Below are 21,148 nucleotides of genomic sequence, written 5' to 3'. Positions count from 1 at the left end.
AAGTCAAAGGCAAGACGTCCCTACTTCTCCAGCTCGGCCGGGCCCCTCTTCTCCGATGAGAGTCCTAAAAGAGGGGGAACGGGCGTCCCTACAAGGTCTACGATCTAGGGGAACAATCCGCCACCCTATATAGGTACCGGACACGCAACCCTCACCCTCACACGCCCCCTTCCAAACGCGCTCTGGTCCTGGGTGAGCAGAGGGAACGGGCGCTCCCCCCCTCAGATCTTTCTCTCTGGGCTTCTGAGATGGAGAGAACCGGTTTCAGCATGGACATTCGAACAAATCGGACCCTTTCCTTCCTCTCCACCGTCGCCCCATCACCCCGAACCATTCACCCAGACCAAAACCTCCACTCCACACACCTCCCCCAACCCCCACCCCCGCCCCCAATAGCCAGGACCACTGGGCTGGTAGCTAGCGCTTCAAAGCACCCTTTATCTCCAAAATGGAAAAGCACTAAACTCTCCCTGGGTCTTTTAAATGTTTTTTTTTTAATAGGGAAGGGATTGGTCTTCTGTTCCCCTCTTTTCGCCTCTCCCTCCTTGAAAAAGTCCATTAAAAAGAGACCACAGCTCTCCACCCCCATGCCCACCTTCCTCCTCGCTAGACAAGGTACTTTGCCTCTCTGGATATAACTACTTCACTCCTTCTCTCTCACTAATTTCATCCCCCCCACCATCCTTTATTATTAGGATTATTTTTTTTTCGTTATGGCAACTGGTTGTTGTTTTTTTTAACGTGGCAGTGATTTGCCCTTCCTGGCGACAGATGTCATAACGAACTTTCTCCCCTTTTCTTCTTTAAATTATCCGAAAGACAGATTATAATTAAATGTAACGGTCCTATATAGATTAGAGCCAGGGAAGCAGCCGCCGCTGCCACAGCCGCCGCCACCGCCGCCGCTACCGCCACACGCGCACACACACACGCAGGGGAAGAAAAAAAATAATAATATAATACCTCGGCATCGTGGACTAGTCCCGGAAAGGTGGTTGACATGTTGGGTTTCTCCGAAACGTTTAAGATGTAATTTTCCCCTCCAAAAATGAATCGGAAAAAAAATCCAAACTTCTTGTATTTTCCAATTTTTTAAGGGAAAAAAAGATCTAGCGACAGGGCTCTAAATTGCGATGGCTTTGCCCCGATTAGATAGCTCCTCGCCTCGAACCCACTTAAAAACCTGTAGGAACCGAATTTTCCCTCTGCACAAAAGCAGCTCCCTGGAACAGATTTTGTACTTGCTGAGTATTTCTTTGGCTGATGTCGTAGGTCCCTTGGTAATATAGAAGTTTTGAAAATTAAGCATCAGCACTGAGTACTGGCAGGACAATAGGAAGGAGAGATTCATCCCAGGAGACAAGGAATAAATATTGTATCTTCGCCTAATAAGGAACTGTAGGTTCTTTCAACATTTTTATCCGTTTTTCCCAACCTTTATCATGCTTTTCTATACAGTCTGAGGTGGGGACTCATCTCGGCGGAGAACCTTTGCACATATTTTATTGTGAAGCTGGAGCTGGAGCCCAGACCCTAGTAGAGACCCAGAAATAGATATTTAGGGATTAAAGCGTCCTTTTTCCTGGGTAAGTGTTCGTTCCGATTGGTTATGCTTCTTTCCAAGCTGCCCCCAGATCCAGATAGCACACTTTGGGGTGCTGCTTTTGCTTAGTGGAGATAATGCTGCTGCTGGCTCCTTATTTACATCGAATTTGGACCCTTTCCCCTCTTCTGAAAGGCAGCCTAGGACAGTGGTTCACAATTTTCGGACTAATTTAAAAATAATCCTAATAATAATAAAGTATTAATAGTAAAGCCAGTGATAGGTAACTCCAGCAAGCCACCACAAAGAACTCGAGAACGAGATATGTATTTCTTAATATAAGCAGACTGGTCGTGGATGACAAAAGCTTGTGTTTAGGTAAACGCTGTCTCCCTCCCCCAAGCCCGATTGTTTTCCCTGGTGTTCCCCCTTTTCCCCTACCAGATATCCCGTCGGACTGGGGGTTTAGGGGACTTTCTAAAATAACTCGAGCAAGGCAATTTCCAAGTTTCATTTTCCCAAGGGCAGACACGGAGGAACTAACGCCCCCATGGAACTATGTTATACAGGGGCAGGTCGATTTTCAGCAGGCATTAAGTTGACTCCATCGTACCCCAAAGGTTCTGCACCAAGCATCACTCCGACCCCCTACCCCGCAGCGAGCTGAGGACGAGCCCCAACCAGTTCCAACCACAGCGTCTCTGGGCTAGACACGCTCCGAGGAGGGAGGGGGTGAAATCCGTTGTTAATGACCATTTCATTGGCTTTGCTTTTCATTCATTCATTCGATCGTATTTATTGAGCGCTTACTGTGTGCAGAGCGCTAGACTAAGCGCTTGGAAAGTACAATTCAGCAACAGAGACAATCCCTGCCCACAACGAGTTTACAGTCTAGAAGGGAGGAGACAGACATATAAACAAGTAAACAGGCATCAATAGCATCAATATAGATAAATAGAATTATAGATATATGCACATCAAAGCAAGTAAACAGGCATTAATTATAAATAAATAGAATTATAGATACGTACATATATAAACAAGTGCTGTGAGGGTGGGGATGGGGGTAGAGCAAAGGGAGCGAGTCGGGGTGATGGGGAGAAGAGGGGGAGTTGAAGAAAAAAAGGAGGCTTAGTCTGGGAAGTACTTTGAAAGTGCTTGAGCTGCGAAGGTGTCTTCCTAGTGAACTACAAGAGAACGGGTATGTGGTCTTTTTTTTTGACCCAAGTTTGGGAGGTTCATTACGTGGCCTAGTGAGTGGACAAAGCACGTACCTGGGAGTCAGAAGGATCTGTGTTCTAATCCCGGCTCTGCCACTTGTCTGCTGTGTAACCTTTGGACAACTCACTTCACTTTTCTGTGCCTCAGTTGCCTCATCTGTAAAATGAGGATTAAGACTGTGAGCCCCATATGAGACACGGACTGTGTCCAATCCAATTTGCCTGTATCACCCCAGCGCTTAGGACAGTGCCTAACACATAGTAAGCTCTAAACAAATACTATTATTATTATTATTATTATTATTATTATTATTGTTATTATTATCTGTTCAAGCAGGCTAACAAGACCTGTCACCCAGGACTCTTCTCTGTTTCCAAATGGACAAAGGCACCATACATAGACACGAATGGAAATGCATTGTCTGAGGGAGTGGTTGGGCGTGAGGAGGCGAGAGAGGGTGTGGACTTTGGACTCTCAAACAGAACCTCTCTGTCGGAGCAGGGCCGAGTTATTCATTTATTCATTTATTTTTTTTTTCCATTTTGGCCTAATGAAGCAAGGAGTAGGAAGGGAAGGGGAGAAGAAGAGAGACAGACCTGGAGGGAAGAGGAGTCTGGAAAAATGAATAAACCAGAAAAGAATTTAACTGATCCTTGTGGGTGAGAGGTGGCTTTGGACACAGGTTATCTTGACCCTGAAAGATCCAGCGTGTGTCCCTGATGTTTCAGGAGCTCCTTTTAGCTTCACTGCTGTTGGTGTTGGCTTATCACACGCTTTTGTTCTTCATAATGCTCAGTTAAGGGAGGAAACGAGCAATCTACTCTCTTTGGGGGGGGGGGGTGTGTGTGTGTGTGTGATTCAGTTCATCCCTGACTGTGAATACCCTAATAAACAGACACCTGCCAAGACTCTGCTCCCTCCCCCTCACTCTCCGTCTCCTTTCCTCCACTCCCCACCTCATTTCCAGGACTCTTTCTTCCGCGGAAAAGGTCTAGCTTCGACTGGCCATGTGGATCAGCTTCGAAATGGTTGGGAGTCTACTGCTAGGGAAACAACGTGGCCTAGTGGAACAAACCTGGGCCTAGGAGTCAGAGGACCTGGGTTCTAATCCTGACTTTGCCACTTATCAGCTGGGTGACCTTGGGCAAGTCACTTTAACTTCTCTGTGCCTCAATTCCCTCATCTGTAAAATGGGGACTCAAATGTTCTCCCTCCTTAGATTGTGAGCCCCATGTGGGACCTAATAATTTTGTAAACGCTTAAAAAATATTATTATTATTATCATTACTGAAGAAGGGTGGAGAGGAACCACCAACCAGCCTGGGGAGCTCTCAGCTGGAAACAGCCCCATCCTCCCATCCTCCCTTTCCCCACATCATGAAGCCCCCAGATTAGCCCTAAGAGGCTGGGATACCTACTGAAGGTCCTGAAGACCTAGGAGACAGATTCCTTGGTGAAGAATGTGACTGCTGTCGAGACCCAATCCCAGAGAGCTGGAGCTCCTAAGGTCCAACACAAACAGTATGGAGATAATGGGCTGGAACTTCTAAAATGACTTTTAAAAAATGATATTTTTAAGCACCTACTATGTGCAGGCACTGTTCTAAGCACTGGGGAAGACACAAATTAATCAGGTTGGGCACAGTCTACGTCTCACATGGGACTTGCAGTTTTTATCCCCTTTTTATAGATGATGTAACTGAGGAACAGAGAAGTGTAGTGAGTTGCCCAAAGTCACACTGCAGACAAGTGGAGGAACAGAGACTAAAACCCAGGTCCTTCTGACTCCCAGAGCTGTGCTCTATCCACTAGGTTACTCTGCATCTCCTGAGGGTCTCTTCCATTGGACACTGGTATTCCTAGGTAACCTAAGGGGAGGCCCTAAAAGTTCTTCTTGGGTTTAGCCCAAGATCCCGATTGCCATCCTCAAAACCAGCTCTCTCTAAAGAAAGGAAAAGGGAATTTATCGATACAATAAGCACATATTGATCAGGTTTTCTTACCATCTGTTGTTTTGCATGACTATTCCTCTCCCACTTTTTAAGGAAAGCTTTTAGAGCCAAGTCAAGTGTGTGTATACGTGTTTGCGTGAGGGTCACCATACAAGTAATGTACTCAATCACACTGTATTTTATTAGTTGTTGAGAAGGCTATTCTTTTCATTAAAGTTAACGTACATTTCTGATTTGCTCTGATTGGGTAGATGTGAGACTGCAGTGTGATGGAGAAATCACAGTTCAAAGTGCCTTCTCATTGCACAGTGCTGAATTTTAGAATGCATGGCATACCTGGAAAGTTCCCTCTGCCTGAAATGACTTCGGGATCTGGAAAAGGCCCATGCATTTTGGGATGTTTCTGCTCCTGGGACAGAGCCCCAGAGTTCATTTTTGTTTGTTTGTTGAGCATGGCCTAGCACGGGCCTGAGAGTCAGAAGGTCATTTGTTCTAACACCTGCTCCACCACTTGTCTGCTGTGTGACCTAGGGAAAGATGCTTCATTTCCTCTGTGCCTCAGTTCTCTCATCTGTAAAATGGAGATTAAGACTGTGAGCCCGATGTTGGACAGGGACTGTATCCAACATGATTTGTTTGTATTCCCTCCCATTGCTTAGTACAGTGCCTGGCACTTAGAAAGTGATAAACAATTGCCACAATTATTATTATTATTGTTAATAAACCCAGACTCCAGTGTGGCTCCAGTTTAGAGAAGCAGTATGGCCTAGGGAAAAGAGCACGGGACTGGGAGTCAGAGGACCAGGATTCTAATCCTGGCTCTGCAACCTGCCTGTTGTGTGACCTTAACTTCTCTGTGCCTCAGTTTCCTTAACTGTAAAATAGGGATGTTCTCCCTCCTACTTGGATTGTGATTCCCGTTTGGGACAAGACTGTGTCTGAACTGATTAATCTGCATCTAGTTCAGTGCTTCCAACAGTTGTTGGCACAATGGAAACAAATATCACAATTATTATCATTAATCATTTTTACTGGGGGAGTTTCACTCTCATTGTGAGAGACAGTGACATTACATTTAATTAAATTCAGAGTTGAAAGAGAGCACCAGAGGCCATCTAGTCCACCCACCTGCCTCCAAGAAGGATTTCACCATCTCAGAATGATGGAAACCAAGGAGAGTGTATAGTCCAGTCTAAAAGATCTTTATTTCTATCACTACCAAGGATGATCATCTACCCCTCCCACCTCCTACTGCCTTTTAATGGAGGGGATTAAAGCCCAGCTGCCTTGTTCTTATCACACCAATTTCCTTACATTTTTCTGGATGTGATTTCCTCTCTTCTCCCCCATTCATTTTGGTATTCTTTTCCTTTGTCGAAGTGACTTTTGCATCCCGGTTCCAGAATCCTCACACCTTAGTCTGAATTATCCATCCTTTGGAATCCTTTGGATTGGGTTGTTCTTATAGTCAGGGTGCAGGAGAGAAGACTCAGTCAACCCTATGGAGGAGGCCAAAGATTCTCCCCACTTCCACCCCAATACAAGGCAGGGAATGTTCCATACACTAAATGCAGCCGAATGACAACAGGCAGAGCCTGTCCTGTCCCCTTGGAGAAGTCCATCAGCATACACCCATCTACCTCATACCACATGGGGCTGGGTTCTACTCCAGTACCAGTTTAGATGAAATCACAGAGGCATCGCATGGCTTGGCTACCTCATGGTGTTGGGGGTACTTACTGCCTTCTAAATTTCTTTTTCTTGGATTTAAATTAGGTCCCAAATTCAGGTGCCAACCCTGGGAAACTTCTCCATCTTTTCATTTAGGTGGCTGTGGGTGAAGAGACTGTAAGATCTTTAAGGGCAGGGAATGTGTCTGCTAATTCTGTTGTATTGTACTCTCCCAAGTGTTTATTACAGTGCTCTGCACATAGTACACGTTTAATAAATATTATTGATTGATTGAGAGTGCTGGAAATGGGAAATGAGAAAGGACGTTCTAAAGAACTTTTTAATTTTATCCCATATTTTTATTGATTGATTGAGAGTGCTGGAAATGGGAAACGAGAAAGGACGTTCTAAAGAACTTTTAAATTTTATCCCATATTTCCATCACTTCTGTGGGTGTGAGATATGGGTGAAAAGAGTTTTTTTTTTCCTTTCCCGAGACATGTTCAGAGCTTGAAGATTCAACGGGCCTCTCACTAGTAGCAGTGGATACTGAAGAATTTGTTCTTCGTATATGTTGGTTCTTTGTTGGTATGTTTAGGGGTGTGTGTGTGTGTGTGTGTGTGTGTGTGTGTGTGTGTGTGTGTGTACACGCTCGAAAGCGCACTTTTGCAAGTGCTTATGGGTGGACCAGGGCGTGAATAGGCGTGTATGGATGTGTATTCGTGTCCCTAATGTACATTAGGGTGGGTTCGTGAATATGTGTGTGGGAGGAAAGGAATTGTGTAACTGCGTTTAATAGGCTGGATCTTGTAACATCACACAGAGGCTGCCTTCAAGTCCCTTTGAAGAGCTTAATTTTTCTTTCTTTAAAGTTAAGAATTTAGGAACACAACTCCGATCACTAATACCACCCTTTTCAGCTTCTACACAGACGGGCCTCTGCACGAAACAGCACCTAATTGCTAAGAAAACGCAGGCATCTTTTTTTTTAAGAGCTCTGGGGTATTTAGTGTAAATTAACATTTCTGACAGACTTTCCAGACATTTCAGTTCAAGAATGGTCACTGATTCTTTTTAAAAAACTACTTTCCCTATCCTTTTCTATCGCTCTTTTTTTTTATATAAAAAAACCTAATTTTACCAGCTCTTCCCAGTCCTGTTTCAGTCTGTTTGTCAAAAGCCTAACCTAGATCTGTATTCCGCTTTAGCCCCGCAGCTGATTAGCAACACGGATTCCGTAATAGGTTCCGAGAAAATGCACTTGCAAGCAATTAAAAAAAGTGCTGCGAGTGTATTGGTAGGGCACTCAATGGGAGAAACCGTATCTGAAGTCATTGTTCTGAGCCCTTTAAATTTCTCGGGGAAACTCACAGATGCGCCGGGCCCAACCTGTTTCCCCGCTCTAGGTGTTCTTTGCCCACAACTTTCCCTCTCTTTGTGCAGCATGGTGCCCCATTCTGGCCTCTCGTCTCCCCTTTCCTGTACCCTAGCCCTCTTCTGATGTTTCATCTTTTTCTCTGACCAGACACTGCAGATAAATCAGTCATCCAGTACCTCCCATTCCAGCCCGCCCCCGTATCTCCTTGTCTTCTTCCTCCTCCTCCTCTTCCTTTTCCTCCTCCTCCTCCTCCTTTCCCTTTTCCTCCTCCTCCCCCTCCTCCTCCTCCTCTTTCTCCTCATTTTCCTTTTCCTCCTTTTTCTTGCCCTCGTCATCCTCCTCTTTCCCGTCCTCCTCGTCCTCCTCCTCCCTCTCTTTCTTCTCTTCCTTTTCCTTCTTTCCTTCCTCCTCCTCCTCCTCCTTCTCGTCCTCCTCTTCCTTCTCTTCCTTTTCCTTGTTCTCGTCCTCATCCTCCTACTTCTCTCCCTTTTCCTCCTCTTACTTCTTCTCCTTCCTCTTTTCCTTCTTTCTTTTCTGGGTCTTTCTTCCCAGTCGAACTGAGGCCCTTGAGGTGGGTGTCGCTTTCAGATGCTTTTCACCAAACATGCCTCTCCCCTGTCCTTGGAGAGAATAATCTAAGGTTCGTTGTCACCTGGCTGGCGACTTTCCATGCTTCGGAAAGGTTAAAGCGCGGCCGCCCGGCTTTCTGGTTCTTTGCTGGATAAACCTCAGAGGAAAGACCGTTCTACCTCTCTATCCTCCCCTGCTGCCCCTCTTGAGCAGTTATAAGGGGTCCAGATCTCTCTCGGGCCACTGGTTCCTCATTAACCTTCAGTTTTTACCCTCCTGGATTCCCTTTCCTCCCTAATTCCTAGAGCGGGTCACCCGGCCCGAATAATAATAATGATAATGATGACATTTGTTAAGCGCTATGTGCAAAGCCCTGTTCTAAGCACTGGGGGTGGATACAAGGTGATCACGTTGTCCCACGTGGGGCTCACAGTATTAATCCCCATTTTACAGATGAGATAACTGAGTCTCAGAGAACTTAAGTGACTTGCCCAAGGTCACACAGCAGACATGGGGCGGGGGGGGGGGGGGGGAGCCGGGATTAGAACTCATGACCTCTGACTCCCAAGCTCGTGCTCTTTCCACTGAGCCACGATGCTTCTCTAATACCTCTCCGCTCCACGGCCCTCTCTTCTTCCCTTGGCCTCGGGCAACTCGCTTTGGCAAGTCGTTTTTCCATGGTGGAGGTCTCCAAGGCCGGGGTGATGGCAGTCCCTAGCTCTCCCCTGGTCCACTTCCCCGACTGCTTTGGTAGGTTGCGAGGGACCGCCGGTGGCCGGTCTTGAGTTTCTCTTGTTCTTAAAAGCTCTGCCAGCCTCTTCCTTCAAATATCCCTGCAGCCTCTCCAAGGTCCCCCCCGCCCTACTGTCCCCACCACACGCCTTTATTTTTCTATTGACCTCTCCCTCTTCCTGTCCCGGAACAATGCCTTATTATTTTATTTATCTTAATCTCTGGTGTGCTGGGGCTGGTTTCTACACGCTTTGGACTTCATTAGGAAATCTTGCCGGATCTCCACATTCTGTTTAGACCTCACGTCTGTCTCTTTCTTGCCCTTGAAGAGTTGTGAGCAAATTTCCTGGACATTGGTTGGAGTACAAGCGATGCAATTCGTTTCGCCTGGGTTTTCATCTCCCTCTGCTCTTCCCTAAAGGGGCTAGGAGAGAAACTGGGTGGCATTCTACTCTCCCAGTCTTTTTCCTTGTTTAATAATGACAATAATAATGATAAAGGTATTTGTTTAGCACTAACCTTAGTAAACTCACTGTTCTAAACGCTGGGGTAGATACAAAGCAATCTGGGTGTCCCACTTGAGGCTCACAGTCTTAATCCCTATTTTACAGATGAGGTAACTGAGGCACAGAGAAGTTGTGACTTGCCTGAAGTCACATAGCTGATAAGTGGCAGAGCCGGGATTAGAATTCATGACCTCTGACTCTCAAGCCCGTGCTCTTTCCACCACACCACTCTTAAGAATCTTCTATCTTCTTAGGCCGAAAGCGCACAGGACTAGTAGCCAGGAGATTCGGGTTCTTGTCCTGGCTCCACCATTTGCCCTCTGTGTGACCTGGTGAAAATCACTTAATTCCTCAGTTTCCCTCATCTGTAAAATGTGGATTAAATGTCTGTTCTCCCTTCCCCTTAGACTGTGAGCCCCATGTAGGCCTGCTTATGACATGATTGAATTCTATTTCCCCCCAACTGTTAGTACAATATTTAGCCGTAGTAAGTGCCTAACAAATACCACTCAGTTCTTATTATTTTGACCGCCTCCCCTGTCCATTCCAGTGAGATAAAACCTTCTATCTCAGCTATCATATATGTCTGGTCCAGATATCAGATGAGATGTCAGATTCTTGCCCGGATCCTCTTTTTCAAATATTTTTTTCTCTGCTCTTCAAAAGAAGTTCCCACCACTGTAAATCATCAAATTACATTCCCACCCAATTAGCCCTGCTCCCCTGATCTCCCCACTCCTAACTTCTTCCTCATGCACCTTAGCCCTAGCCCACGGTTTCCAAACAGCATGGCTTAATGAATAGAGCATGGGCCTGGAAGCAAGAAGTTCCTGGGTTCTAATCCCGGCTCTGCTACTTTTCGGCTGGGTGACCCTGTACAAGTCACTTAACTTCTCTGTACCTCAGCTACCTCATCTGTAAAATTGGGGTGAAGACTATGAGCCCCACGTGGGGCATGTACTGTGTCCAACCTGATTACTTTGTATCTATGCCAATGCTTAGAACAGCGTCTGGGACATAGTAAGCCCTTACCAAATACCATAAAAAAGAGCCTTGAGTCATATTCTAAGCTGAACCCCTCGGCCAAACGGATCCCCAAGACTGGCTTCCTCATTCTTGGGAGAATAGATTCAGCCCTAAGCCTTGCTCCACCTCCTCCTTCCTACTGGAATAAATATATTGTAAACGCTTAGTACAGTGCTCTGCACACAATAAGCGCTCAATAAATATGATTGATTAACTGATGGGATTCTCTGGCCCCTTGTCTTCCCCTCCCTTCCTCCCCCAACCTCCCCATGTCCTACCCCCAACGAAAGGGGTCTGCTAAATGACGGAGTTGGGAAAATAAGGACCTAATCTAACCCTCCTCCCATTCCATCCCCACGTCTTGGATAGGTTCACTTCAAGATGGGTGCCAAGATGGGTGCCAACTTGTACTTTCCAAGCGCTTAGTACAGTGCTGTGCACACAGTAACCTCTCCATAAATATGATTGATTGATTGATTGATTTGGAGGCAGCCCAGGGCCTGGGGAGCGTATAGTCTTGGGCAGAATAGGGGCCCGGGGAAGAGCTCCATTCCTCACCCTCTTTCATGGATGCATTCCCAGGTTTGAGGCAGAATCCCTCGTTGAAGACTTTTCTCTGGTTCGGGGGACTGAAAACAGCTGTAGCCTGTGATGTATTAAAGATGTGCCTCATATTAGAATTATCCATAATGAATGGAGACATTCTACTAAATAATACAGTGTAAGGTTCTTCTTATGATGGAACACAATCTCTCATCCATATATTTATGGACTGGTAGTAGTGGGTTTCCTTCCCAAATTGAATTAGGGAACCTCCCTGAAAGAGTCAGATTAGAACACGCCCTCCCAAATACCCTCCCCACAACACAAGCACACACACACACGCACAAACGTGCACGCACGCACGCACGCACGCACGCACACACACACACACACACACACACACACACGCACACACACACACCCCAGTATCCCCTAAAAGATTACTTTCGGAGGTGGAGAGAAAACTCAGCTCTATGCTCAGTGCAAGATCCCTTCCTTATTGATCAGAAGGTTCTTTTTTATTTTAAGGGAAGGGCAGAGAAAGTTTTTTGTCTTTCTATTGTTGCAGTGGTAACAGAAGGTGGGAAGAGGGGTTGTCTATTCAGAGCGTTTCTATGCAGGGTCTTTTTTGTTGTTGTTTTAACCTTAATTTGCTGTATTGTACTTTCCCAGGCACACACAGTGCTATGCACACAGTAAGTGTTCAATAAATATGAATGAATGAATGAAGGAAGGAAGGAAGGAAGGAATTCCAGAGACATCTAGGACTGAGTTGAAAACGGTTCTCATATCACAAAACCAACAAAAATATCAGAGCTCTTGACCTTGACCAAATAAATGATATTTCATTTATAAAGTTTTCAAAAGGCTGAGCCGGAGGAGGCATAGAAATAATAATTTAAGGTTTGCCTAACCTCAAGATACCCTCTTCTCCCCATCTTTAAAAGGAAGTTGGTAGGGAAGAAAATTTTATGAATCAACTCTTTTCTGATCCCCAAGATGAAATCTCCAATTACGCTTTTGGTTGACATAATCATTCCAATCCCTTAGATTTTTTTAAAAAAATTTTGATTTGTTCTTATGATTTCTTGGGTGAAATTAACCAGTTAGATAAAAAGACCAAGAAGGAAATAATATAAGCCACCCGCTACTTCGACGTAGACACTTTGCATCCTGGGACGGGACTTGGAGTTTGGGAGTGGGAGGAAGGGCAATTTGACAAGAAGTGGGAAGGAGGAAGAGACAGGATAAGGTAAAATCTTTGGGGATTCTGCTGGGATATTAAGTTCAGTGTTTCATGCACGGCTTCATCCTTGCACAGAGGAAGAATTTCCAAGAATACCTCAAAATTGAGGAGAGAGAGGAAAAAATACAAAAACAAAAATGACACCGGGAAGCAGAGAGTGTTATTGAAATACAGTCATCTGAACGACCCCATCTAGTGCCAATCACTATCTCTAATAAGCAGTATCTGAAACTTGCAACATGATAGATCAGTGCAACTAGTGAAGGTAACGCCTCTTATTTGTGACCCTGTTTAGGATATTCTCTGACTAGTTTCAGGAACTGGCTATTTAAATACAATCCTCTCCAGACCATCTGTAGTGTCCCAAGCAAGGCTATGAAATGGTAACTCTGACCATCTGTAGCTTTCAGTTTGAAACAGAAAAGAAAAAGAATTTATGTAATGAAAGAAAAGGTTTTTTTTTTTTTTTTTTAGTTTTGTTTTTTTCCAATTCGCTGTTAGTGCATGTGTTTTCCCAAGGTGCTTCTTTTCAAGATGAAGAAATCTGGAAAGGTCCCCGAGTTCAAGTCTAGGGAATAGGATAAATTCAGTAGGAAAAATGGATATTTCGCTTTCCTCAGATCCCTAAAACTTTCCGTGTCACTTGAGAGAAGGGCCAGGGAATTAGAGGACCTGGGTTCCAATCTTGGCTAAGCCACTTGCCTGCTCTGTGGCCTTGGGCAAGTCCCTGAAAACAACATTGCCTAGAAGATAAGTATGGGCCTGGGAGTAAGAAGGACCTGAGTTCTAATCCAGACTCTGCGACTTGTCTGCTCTGTGACCTTGGGCAAGTCACTTTAATGTCCTTGAGCCTCAGTTATCTCATCTGTAAAATGGGGATTAAGACGGTGAGCTCCATGTGGGAGAGGGACTGTGTCCGACCTGATTAACTTGCATCTACCCAGGCGCATTGAACAGTACCTGATACATAGTAAACACCTAACAAGAACCATCATCATCATCAACATCTCTATGCCTCAGTTTCCTCAACTGTAAAAAATGAGGATTCTCTTTCCTACTTAGACTGTGAGCCTCATGTGGGGCAGGGACTATGCCCAACCTTATCTACCTCACCGTTTAGAACAGTTCTTGACACATAGCAAGCGCTTAACAAATTCCATTTTTAAAAAAGAGAGCCAATCTTCACGTGGGCTTCACCTCTCTTTGAAGATCTCTCCTTGGCATCATCTAAGTTATTTTAGCAGAAAGTCAAGGGGAACGGGAAATCTGACAAATCTTAGCTTCCCCTTTGGGGCCTGAACTGAGTAAGAGGTTCAGTTTCCTCCTTTTCTCCATTCCTCCTTCCGTCCCCCCACCCCCTCCTTCCGTCCCCCCACCCCCTCCTTTCCCATCTACGTCTTCTTTTCCCTTCCCTTCCTCTAGCCTGTAAACGCCTCGTAGGCAGGGAACGAGTCTACCAACTCCATCATATTCTACTCTCCCATGCGCTTAGTACAGTGCTCTGCACACAGTAGGCGCTCAAGAAATACGATTGATTGACTGATTCCTCTTTTCCTTTCTCTCTCCCTTTTTTTCTCTTCCGAAGTCCGCCTTCCCAGCGCGCAAGCCAGTAGACAGGAGCTGTCCATTCAGGACCAAGCAGACACGTGGATCCGACCCGCCAAAACACAAAGACCTGAAATATTAATTAAAAAAAAAGCCAATCTGCTCAATCCTCCGCCTGCAGGCAGGCTCTAAAGGAAAACCACACATGCTCTTCCTTTCCCCTAAATAAATCTTCATTTGGGCATTAAAATACCTAAAAGGATTAGTCATTAAATACTTGTACATTTGGTTTAATTCACTAGAAACTGTATGTCACAAGGTTACATCAGAATTGGAATTTCATCTAATTTGCAGCATTTACGTAAGTGCTTCATTTCATCTGCTGATTGTTGCATGGGATAATATTAATATCCCAAGTGTCCAGAAGGAAAAGGTTAACCCACACACAAAAATGAGCTAGATGCTGACTGATGCCATGAAAAAAAAAATCAAAGGGTCTTTTAAGGTGAAACAAAAAGAATAAATTGGAGTCTGGCTTTCTCTACTGCAGCCTAGTTTTTCTCTCGTTATTGTTATTATTATTTGATCCTGAGGTAATAAGGAAAATGCTTTTTATAAAGTGTTTTGCATTTCAGTAAGGTGTTGCTGTTCAAAATGACATACTCAAAGACATTTTATAGGAAGACCCGTGAAATGTGCCTTTGAAAGATTTAATTGTAATAGCACTCTTATTCTCTTTTGATGTCTTTTTTTTTGCAGGAATGGTACCTGGATTAGACGCAGAAGATCCACTATTTGATTGGTTCGCCATATCCCAAACACATGGAAGAATAAACACCAGAACACTCCATCTGGGGTTGTGGCTACCGCCATCTGCAGGAACTATAGCTAGGGGGGAATGCCAATATATTTACCACCAGATATGTTTGTGTGAATTCTGAGTTGATGTTTTGATTTTAATCCGTGGTGCTGATTTCAGAGAGATTGGGCTAAAAAGATAATTCATTCATTTATTCATTCAAGAGCAGTTCTTGAGCAGCTTTTTATGGTATTTATTCAATACTTACTATTTGCCAGACACTGTACTAAACGCTGGGGTAATAATAATGATGACATTTATTAAGTGCTTTCTATGAGCAAAGCACTGTTCTAAACCCTGGGGAGGTTACAAGGTGATCAGGTTGTCCCACGGGGGGCTCACAGTTTTAATCCCCATTTTACAGATGAAGTAACTGAGACACAGAGAAGTTAAGTGACTTGCCCAGAGTCACACAGCTGACAAGTGGCGGAGGCGGGATTTGAACCCATAACCTCTGCTCTTTCCACTGAGCCACGCTGCTTCTCATAGGTACAGGTAGATACAGGGCAACCAGGTGGGATAGTCCATGCCCCACATGGGGCCCACAGTCTTAATCCTAATTTGACAGATGAGGTAACTGAGGCAAAGAGAAGTTAAATAATTTGCACAGGGTCACACAGGAGACTAGTGACAGAGGTTAGAACCGGGATTAGAACCCAGACCCTGCTGACTCCCAGGCGATGCTTCTCCATTAGACACTACTAAACACTGAAAGTAAAGAGCATGGACTTCCTGCCCTCAAGGACTTCATAATCTAATGGGGGAGAGAGACAAAGATTGAATACATGCAATGAGAGGAAAAATACAGCTAAAATCAGTCATAGCAAAAGTATGGGACAATAGTTAAATGTATTAACTTACAATAAATGAATAATGTCCCGCTCAGGATCGCACCTGGAGAGTTTCCAGTACTCTACCAGTCTCGGCTGCAGGAGGGAGAGTCAAGCAGTGGAAAGCAATCTGCTACAAGTCAAAACTCACCCATGCTGGGCAGAAGTGGCATGGGAGAGAGTCGAGGGGGAGTCTTAGGTTTACTGTGCGGAAGGAGGCAATAGTAAACCGCTTCTATATTTTTACCAAGAAAACTCTGTGGTTACACTACCAGAACGATTTACGATGGAGGTGGGGCGTTCTGGAATAGATGTGTCCATTGAGTCGCTATGGGTTAGAAGCAACCCGATAATATAAGATAAGACAAATGAATCATGGAGGACACATAAATCTATACATAGGTGCTAAGGGCAACTACTGAGATGACATGACCAAGGACAGTGGAAACTAGTTGATGAAGTTAGTTAAGAGGGTTTAATGGGGAGCCAACATTTGGCAACTAAACCCCTGACAATGATGATGATGATGGCATTTATTAAGCGCTTACTATGTGCAACGCACTGTTCTAAGCGTTGGGGAGGTTACAAGGCGATCAGGTTGTCCCACGGGGGGCTCACAGTCTTAATCCCCATTTTTCAGATGAGGTAACTGAGGCACAGAGAAGTTAAGTGACTTGCCCAAAGTCACACAGCTGACAGTTGGTGGAGCCGGGATTTGAACCCCTGACCTCTGAATCCAAAGCCCGGGCTCTTTCCACTGAGCCACGCTGCTTCTCGTGGCTGTAGCTTCTCGTAACTTCTCGTGCCAATGTCTGGGAAGCCATAGACCCGGACTAAAGGTAATAATATCTGGTTTCCTATAGGTGCAGTGTGTTGTAAAAATGAATAAGAGGAGCCAGTCGTGGGGAATCTTGGGAAGAGAGGTCCCAACTCATCGGAAAAATAACAATCATGAAATAAAATAATCACTCCTTACCATTTGTCCCTCATAAACATTCTGTCTCCTGGAAGAAAAGGCAGAGGCTATTTCAAACCCTTGAGAATTTCATTCAGAGTCCCAATTCAACCTCGATCTTAAAGGTTCAAACTCCCACTTTCTTCACTAGGTTCTTAATTGGACCTCATTGATAAAGTGAAGTAGAATGGGAAGCTCTTGCCCAAATATTGCCCAGTAGATTTGATTCATGAACACCTGAAATCCTCACTTGGATTTGTATCCTGCATTCAACCCACCCTCAGCCCCACGGCACTTATGTAAATGTCCATAATTTATTTATATTAATGCCTGTCTCCCCCTTTAGATGGTATACTCCTTGTGGACAGGGAACATGTCTATCAACTCCGTTATACTGTACTCTTCCAAGTGCTTAGTACAGTGCTCGGTACACAGTACCTAGTGCTTAGTTTAATGCTTGGAATGCAGTAAGCACTCAATAAATACAATTGATTGTTTGACTGATTCCTTGCCCCTGGGACTGTTCGGACAATGACTAGAAAGGAGACAGTTACACTGGGGCAGAAGTTTGAGTCAGATCAAATCAAACATAAACTAGAAGGCAGCATGGCATAATGGATAGAGTATGGGCCTGGAGTCATGGGTTCTAATCCCAGCTCTGCCACTTGTCTGCTATGTGACCTTGGGCAAGTCACTTCTCTGTATTTCAGTTTCTTCATCTGTAAAATGGGGATTGAGACCGTGAGCCCCACATGAGACAAGGACTCTGTCCAACCCAACTAGTTTATATCTACCCCAGAGCCTAGAACAGTGCCTGGGATATAGCAAGCACTTAACAAATACCATTATTATTATTATTATGAAAATCATTTTGGTGAATATCTATACAAGAGCATTTTGGGATGAGTCTAAATGTTCAGAGAAAACAAAGCAGTAATGATTCCCCCTCTCTTAATCCTCTCTTTCCCTCTTTCCTGGATTCTCACTCAAAGTAAGATGCATAGTTTATAACCAGGGATGCATATATGCACAGATCTCCATGTTTTCATTCCAAAGGACATTAAGCATGACCTAAAAGACATCAGACCATGGGCAAGCAAGAATAAAAAAGGCTTTGACCCACAATATTGTTATTGAACTACTTTGAGTTTATGGTGATCATTGCCATTGAGTAGGAGTGGCATACTTCTATGGCACTGATCAGCGGGGGAGACGTGGTAAACCATCTTGCAACTTAATAAGGTTGCTGAACTTATCGAGAAAGCTGTTCATATCAGCTGTCTTCCAATAAAATATTTTACATTTACATCCAATTTGTATTTTTAAAAATTATTTTAAGAAAATTCCTATTATGCTAAACACTTGTTTGGCTAATCTATTCAGTCTGTTACATTTACAAATATATTTGCAAACTTTGAAAAAAGAATATAGAGTGAGGAAATTCATTATAATATATAAAAAATGAGTGCTGAATCCTCATGATTTTGTCAGCTCTTTCATTGTGCTCTGCCAACACATATTGTGCTTAATACCAAATAATACACAGAAGAGATGCTAAGAAAAGACCCAGAACCTAAGCTAAAACAACAATGCTATTTAGATTAAAAAAAATGACAGGTGAGAATAAGATATTATAAGATGGGAGAGAAAAACATGCAGTTACAAAATGTAGGTTGGAGTAAACATTAATATTATTATGCTTTGAATACTTTAAAAATTCCAAGGAACGCAGATTTAGTTATAGTCATCAGTTTGAAAGAACATGAAATATCTGACCAGATTTATGTAACATTTTATATGGCAAATTTCTACTGTCTTGTTTCTAATCAGCTATGTGTATGTGTGCATAATTCTCCAGTTCAGGCCAAAAAGACACTAACTGAGGTTGCAAATTAAATCCACATTGTTTCTTAAATTTTATAGTTTCTTGTAGTGAAGCAAAACTAGACTAAATTTGGAGGAATGGTGTAGTCACACCCCTAAAAGAGCCATGTAGCCTTTCTGTCTTTGATTTTCTGTGTAAATTCTGGGCTTTGCCAAACCTCAAATCTGAAAGGACATTAAGTTGGACACAAATTCACATGTTGCCCCTCAAATCTGAAAAGGTATTAAGTTGGGCACAAATTCACATGATGCCAAACCAACAAGGTAGACCTAAAATATTTGTTTATGTGGTAATTTCTATAGTGCATTAAGATACATTTTGCAGAGGTCTTTTGGGATGTAGTGTGGTCTGAAAAGAGCACAGGCCAGGGCATCAGGGCTCCTTATTGTGTGACCTTGGGAAAGTTGCTTAACTTCTAAGTGCCTCAGTTTCCTCATCTGTGAAGTGTGGGTTTAATACATGTTTTCTCTACCTCTTCATCTGAAAGTCCCTTGTGGGGCAGGGACTGTGTCCAGCCTGATTATTTGTATCTACTCCAGTGCTTAGTGCAATGCTTGGCACATAGTAAGCATTTAACAAATACCACAATTATTATTTTGAAAAAGCAATACAACAAAAATAGTCTGATTCATCTCAAATTCAGTGAAGACTGCCCATGTGCAGCAACAGCAAGGTAGCATGCATTAAGATACATTGAAAATCTCCAGAAATATAGTAATACCCATCTTCTACTTGGGCAAGTCACTTAACTTCTCTGTGCTTCAACTCCCTCATCTGCATAATAAGAATTCAATATCTGTTCTCCCTTTTACTAAGACTGTGAGCCCCACGTAGGCCCTAATTATCCTGAATCTACCCCAGTGCTTAGTTCAGTGCCTGACACTTAGTAAGCACTTAACAAACATCCCAATTATTATTATTATTGCTTTATTATTATTAGTCATGGCCCATCTAAGGTTTCAAATCTGGCTTCTTAAGTAATTTCAGAATTGTCAATAATTTACCATATTAAACTTCAAATGCCAAAAGAGGCTCACAGACAATGGGATCCTGGGGTAAAGCCCATTTACTGTCATCAAAACTATGCTCACTTTATCCTAACTTTACTGGGAGCATCATATGCATGAAGTGAATCATTAACTAGGGCAACTCAGCCTGGCATTTTGCAATCAAGAAAAGAGTGATTTTTGTTTTTAAACTAAAGCTTCAAGAGAATCATGGGATTAAGAGATGAAATTTAAAACTGTGCTAGGAAGAGCAAACAGTAAGGACAGCACAATAGGGAGAGCGATAACTTTGTAGGGAGTGTGGGCTGCACATCAACTTTTACAGACATTTTTGCATACACGAGTAGAGGCATCATCTCTGAATATGAGGGATAAATCTCTCTCCCTACATGTAGTGGAACTACTTACATTTTTATTTTGAATACCCTTTGTCAAATAATAGTTTTTATTGAGCACTTACTCTGAGCAGAGCACTGCATTGTGCTTGCAAGAGTAGAGTTAGTAGACATAATCTCTGCTTTCAGGGGGTTTACAGTCAAATGAGGATATCTATAATTTTGTTGATAGTTTCAGCTGCTGCTCCACACTGAGCCAATGATTTAAGAGAATAGTCAACAAGTACTCCAAGATCTTTCCTGAGGTGAGATTGATTGCTTAGAGACCATCTTCATGTACAGCAGTTGAAGTTCGGACTATTTTTCCCTAGTCGTGTGCATTGCAATTGCTCACAACAGTTTGCCACTTTTCTGCCCACTTAGACATCTTTTTGAGTTCTGGAATCTTTCATGTCATTTTCTATTGAATCATTGCTCCAGATCCAAGTGGAAGGTCGGAGTTATATTTCTAAAACTATTTCATATGGGGACCCACACTTAAATGGTGACCCCAAAATGAAGCAAATTTCCTATTCAAGATAAGTTCCTTTTCTTTTATTACTGAAAAATGTGGACATTTTCCAGTGGTCTACTTCAAAATCATTAATTTACTGGTCTTTCTGGTCTCATTATGGGAAATCATAACTCTGGAAAAACCTGGCTCTGGGATAATAAGGGATATTGTATCTAGAATTCCATGAATTGACTGTGAAATAGATCTACTTCAATGGATTTGGGAATTTTTTTTGGATTCAATTTAAGAATATTTAAGGGAAATTTTGTCATTTGAATTAGGATTCAGAAGCTATTGCTGACTGAAGGGTTGGTGTGCTTCACTCTGTGTTATTCAGAAGAGCTACAATTTTTTAGAGTCCAGTATTAAATTATTTCTGAGCAAGTCTCATGTAAGGAAAATAAATTAGAATAGAGTGAGGAAAATTCATTTGCATGTCTTGTGCAGAAGGAACTTGTTGAATTACATTTAAAAGAGGACTAAAGTTGATGTCTTATAAACTGAAGGATAAGGCAATTTCTAAAATAAAGGAGAATTAATGTCCTTCAAGTTATCTGAAAAGATGAGGTCAAATCATTGCTCAGTAGCAATGTTCATGCATTTACAGGAGTGTTCATTGTGTTTTTAATACTGTAAACAGGACATGAACAGCTTTGGAGCTCACAAAAGTTTTCAGGCATACATTATTGTTTCTGAGATATGAAAGAAGTTCAAGATACCAAATCTAAAAACCACTTTCATGATGTCAGAACAGCTAATGTGACAACCAAATAGTGATACCTAGCATGATT

General features: G+C 43.2%; 1 protein-coding gene across 1 annotated transcript in view; it reads right to left on the bottom strand.

Moving 5' to 3' along the window:
* The window catches only part of TFAP2D (transcription factor AP-2 delta), a 51,329-nt gene extending 50,195 nt beyond the window's left edge, over positions 1–1,134 (bottom strand). The window contains exon 1 of the mRNA XM_038740120.1: positions 964–1,134. Within this exon, the coding sequence (XP_038596048.1) occupies positions 964–1,002 (39 nt within the window). The 5' untranslated portion in view covers positions 1,003–1,134. The remainder of the gene's footprint in view (positions 1–963) is intronic.
* Between the last annotated feature and the right edge of the window lie 20,014 nt (positions 1,135–21,148).

The sequence above is a fragment of the Tachyglossus aculeatus genome, chromosome X1 (assembly GCF_015852505.1).
Source record: "Tachyglossus aculeatus isolate mTacAcu1 chromosome X1, mTacAcu1.pri, whole genome shotgun sequence".
Lineage (NCBI taxonomy): Eukaryota > Metazoa > Chordata > Mammalia > Monotremata > Tachyglossidae > Tachyglossus > Tachyglossus aculeatus.
The sequence above is the reverse complement of the archived record's forward strand: the minus strand, read 5'-3'. Positions and strand labels throughout refer to the sequence as shown.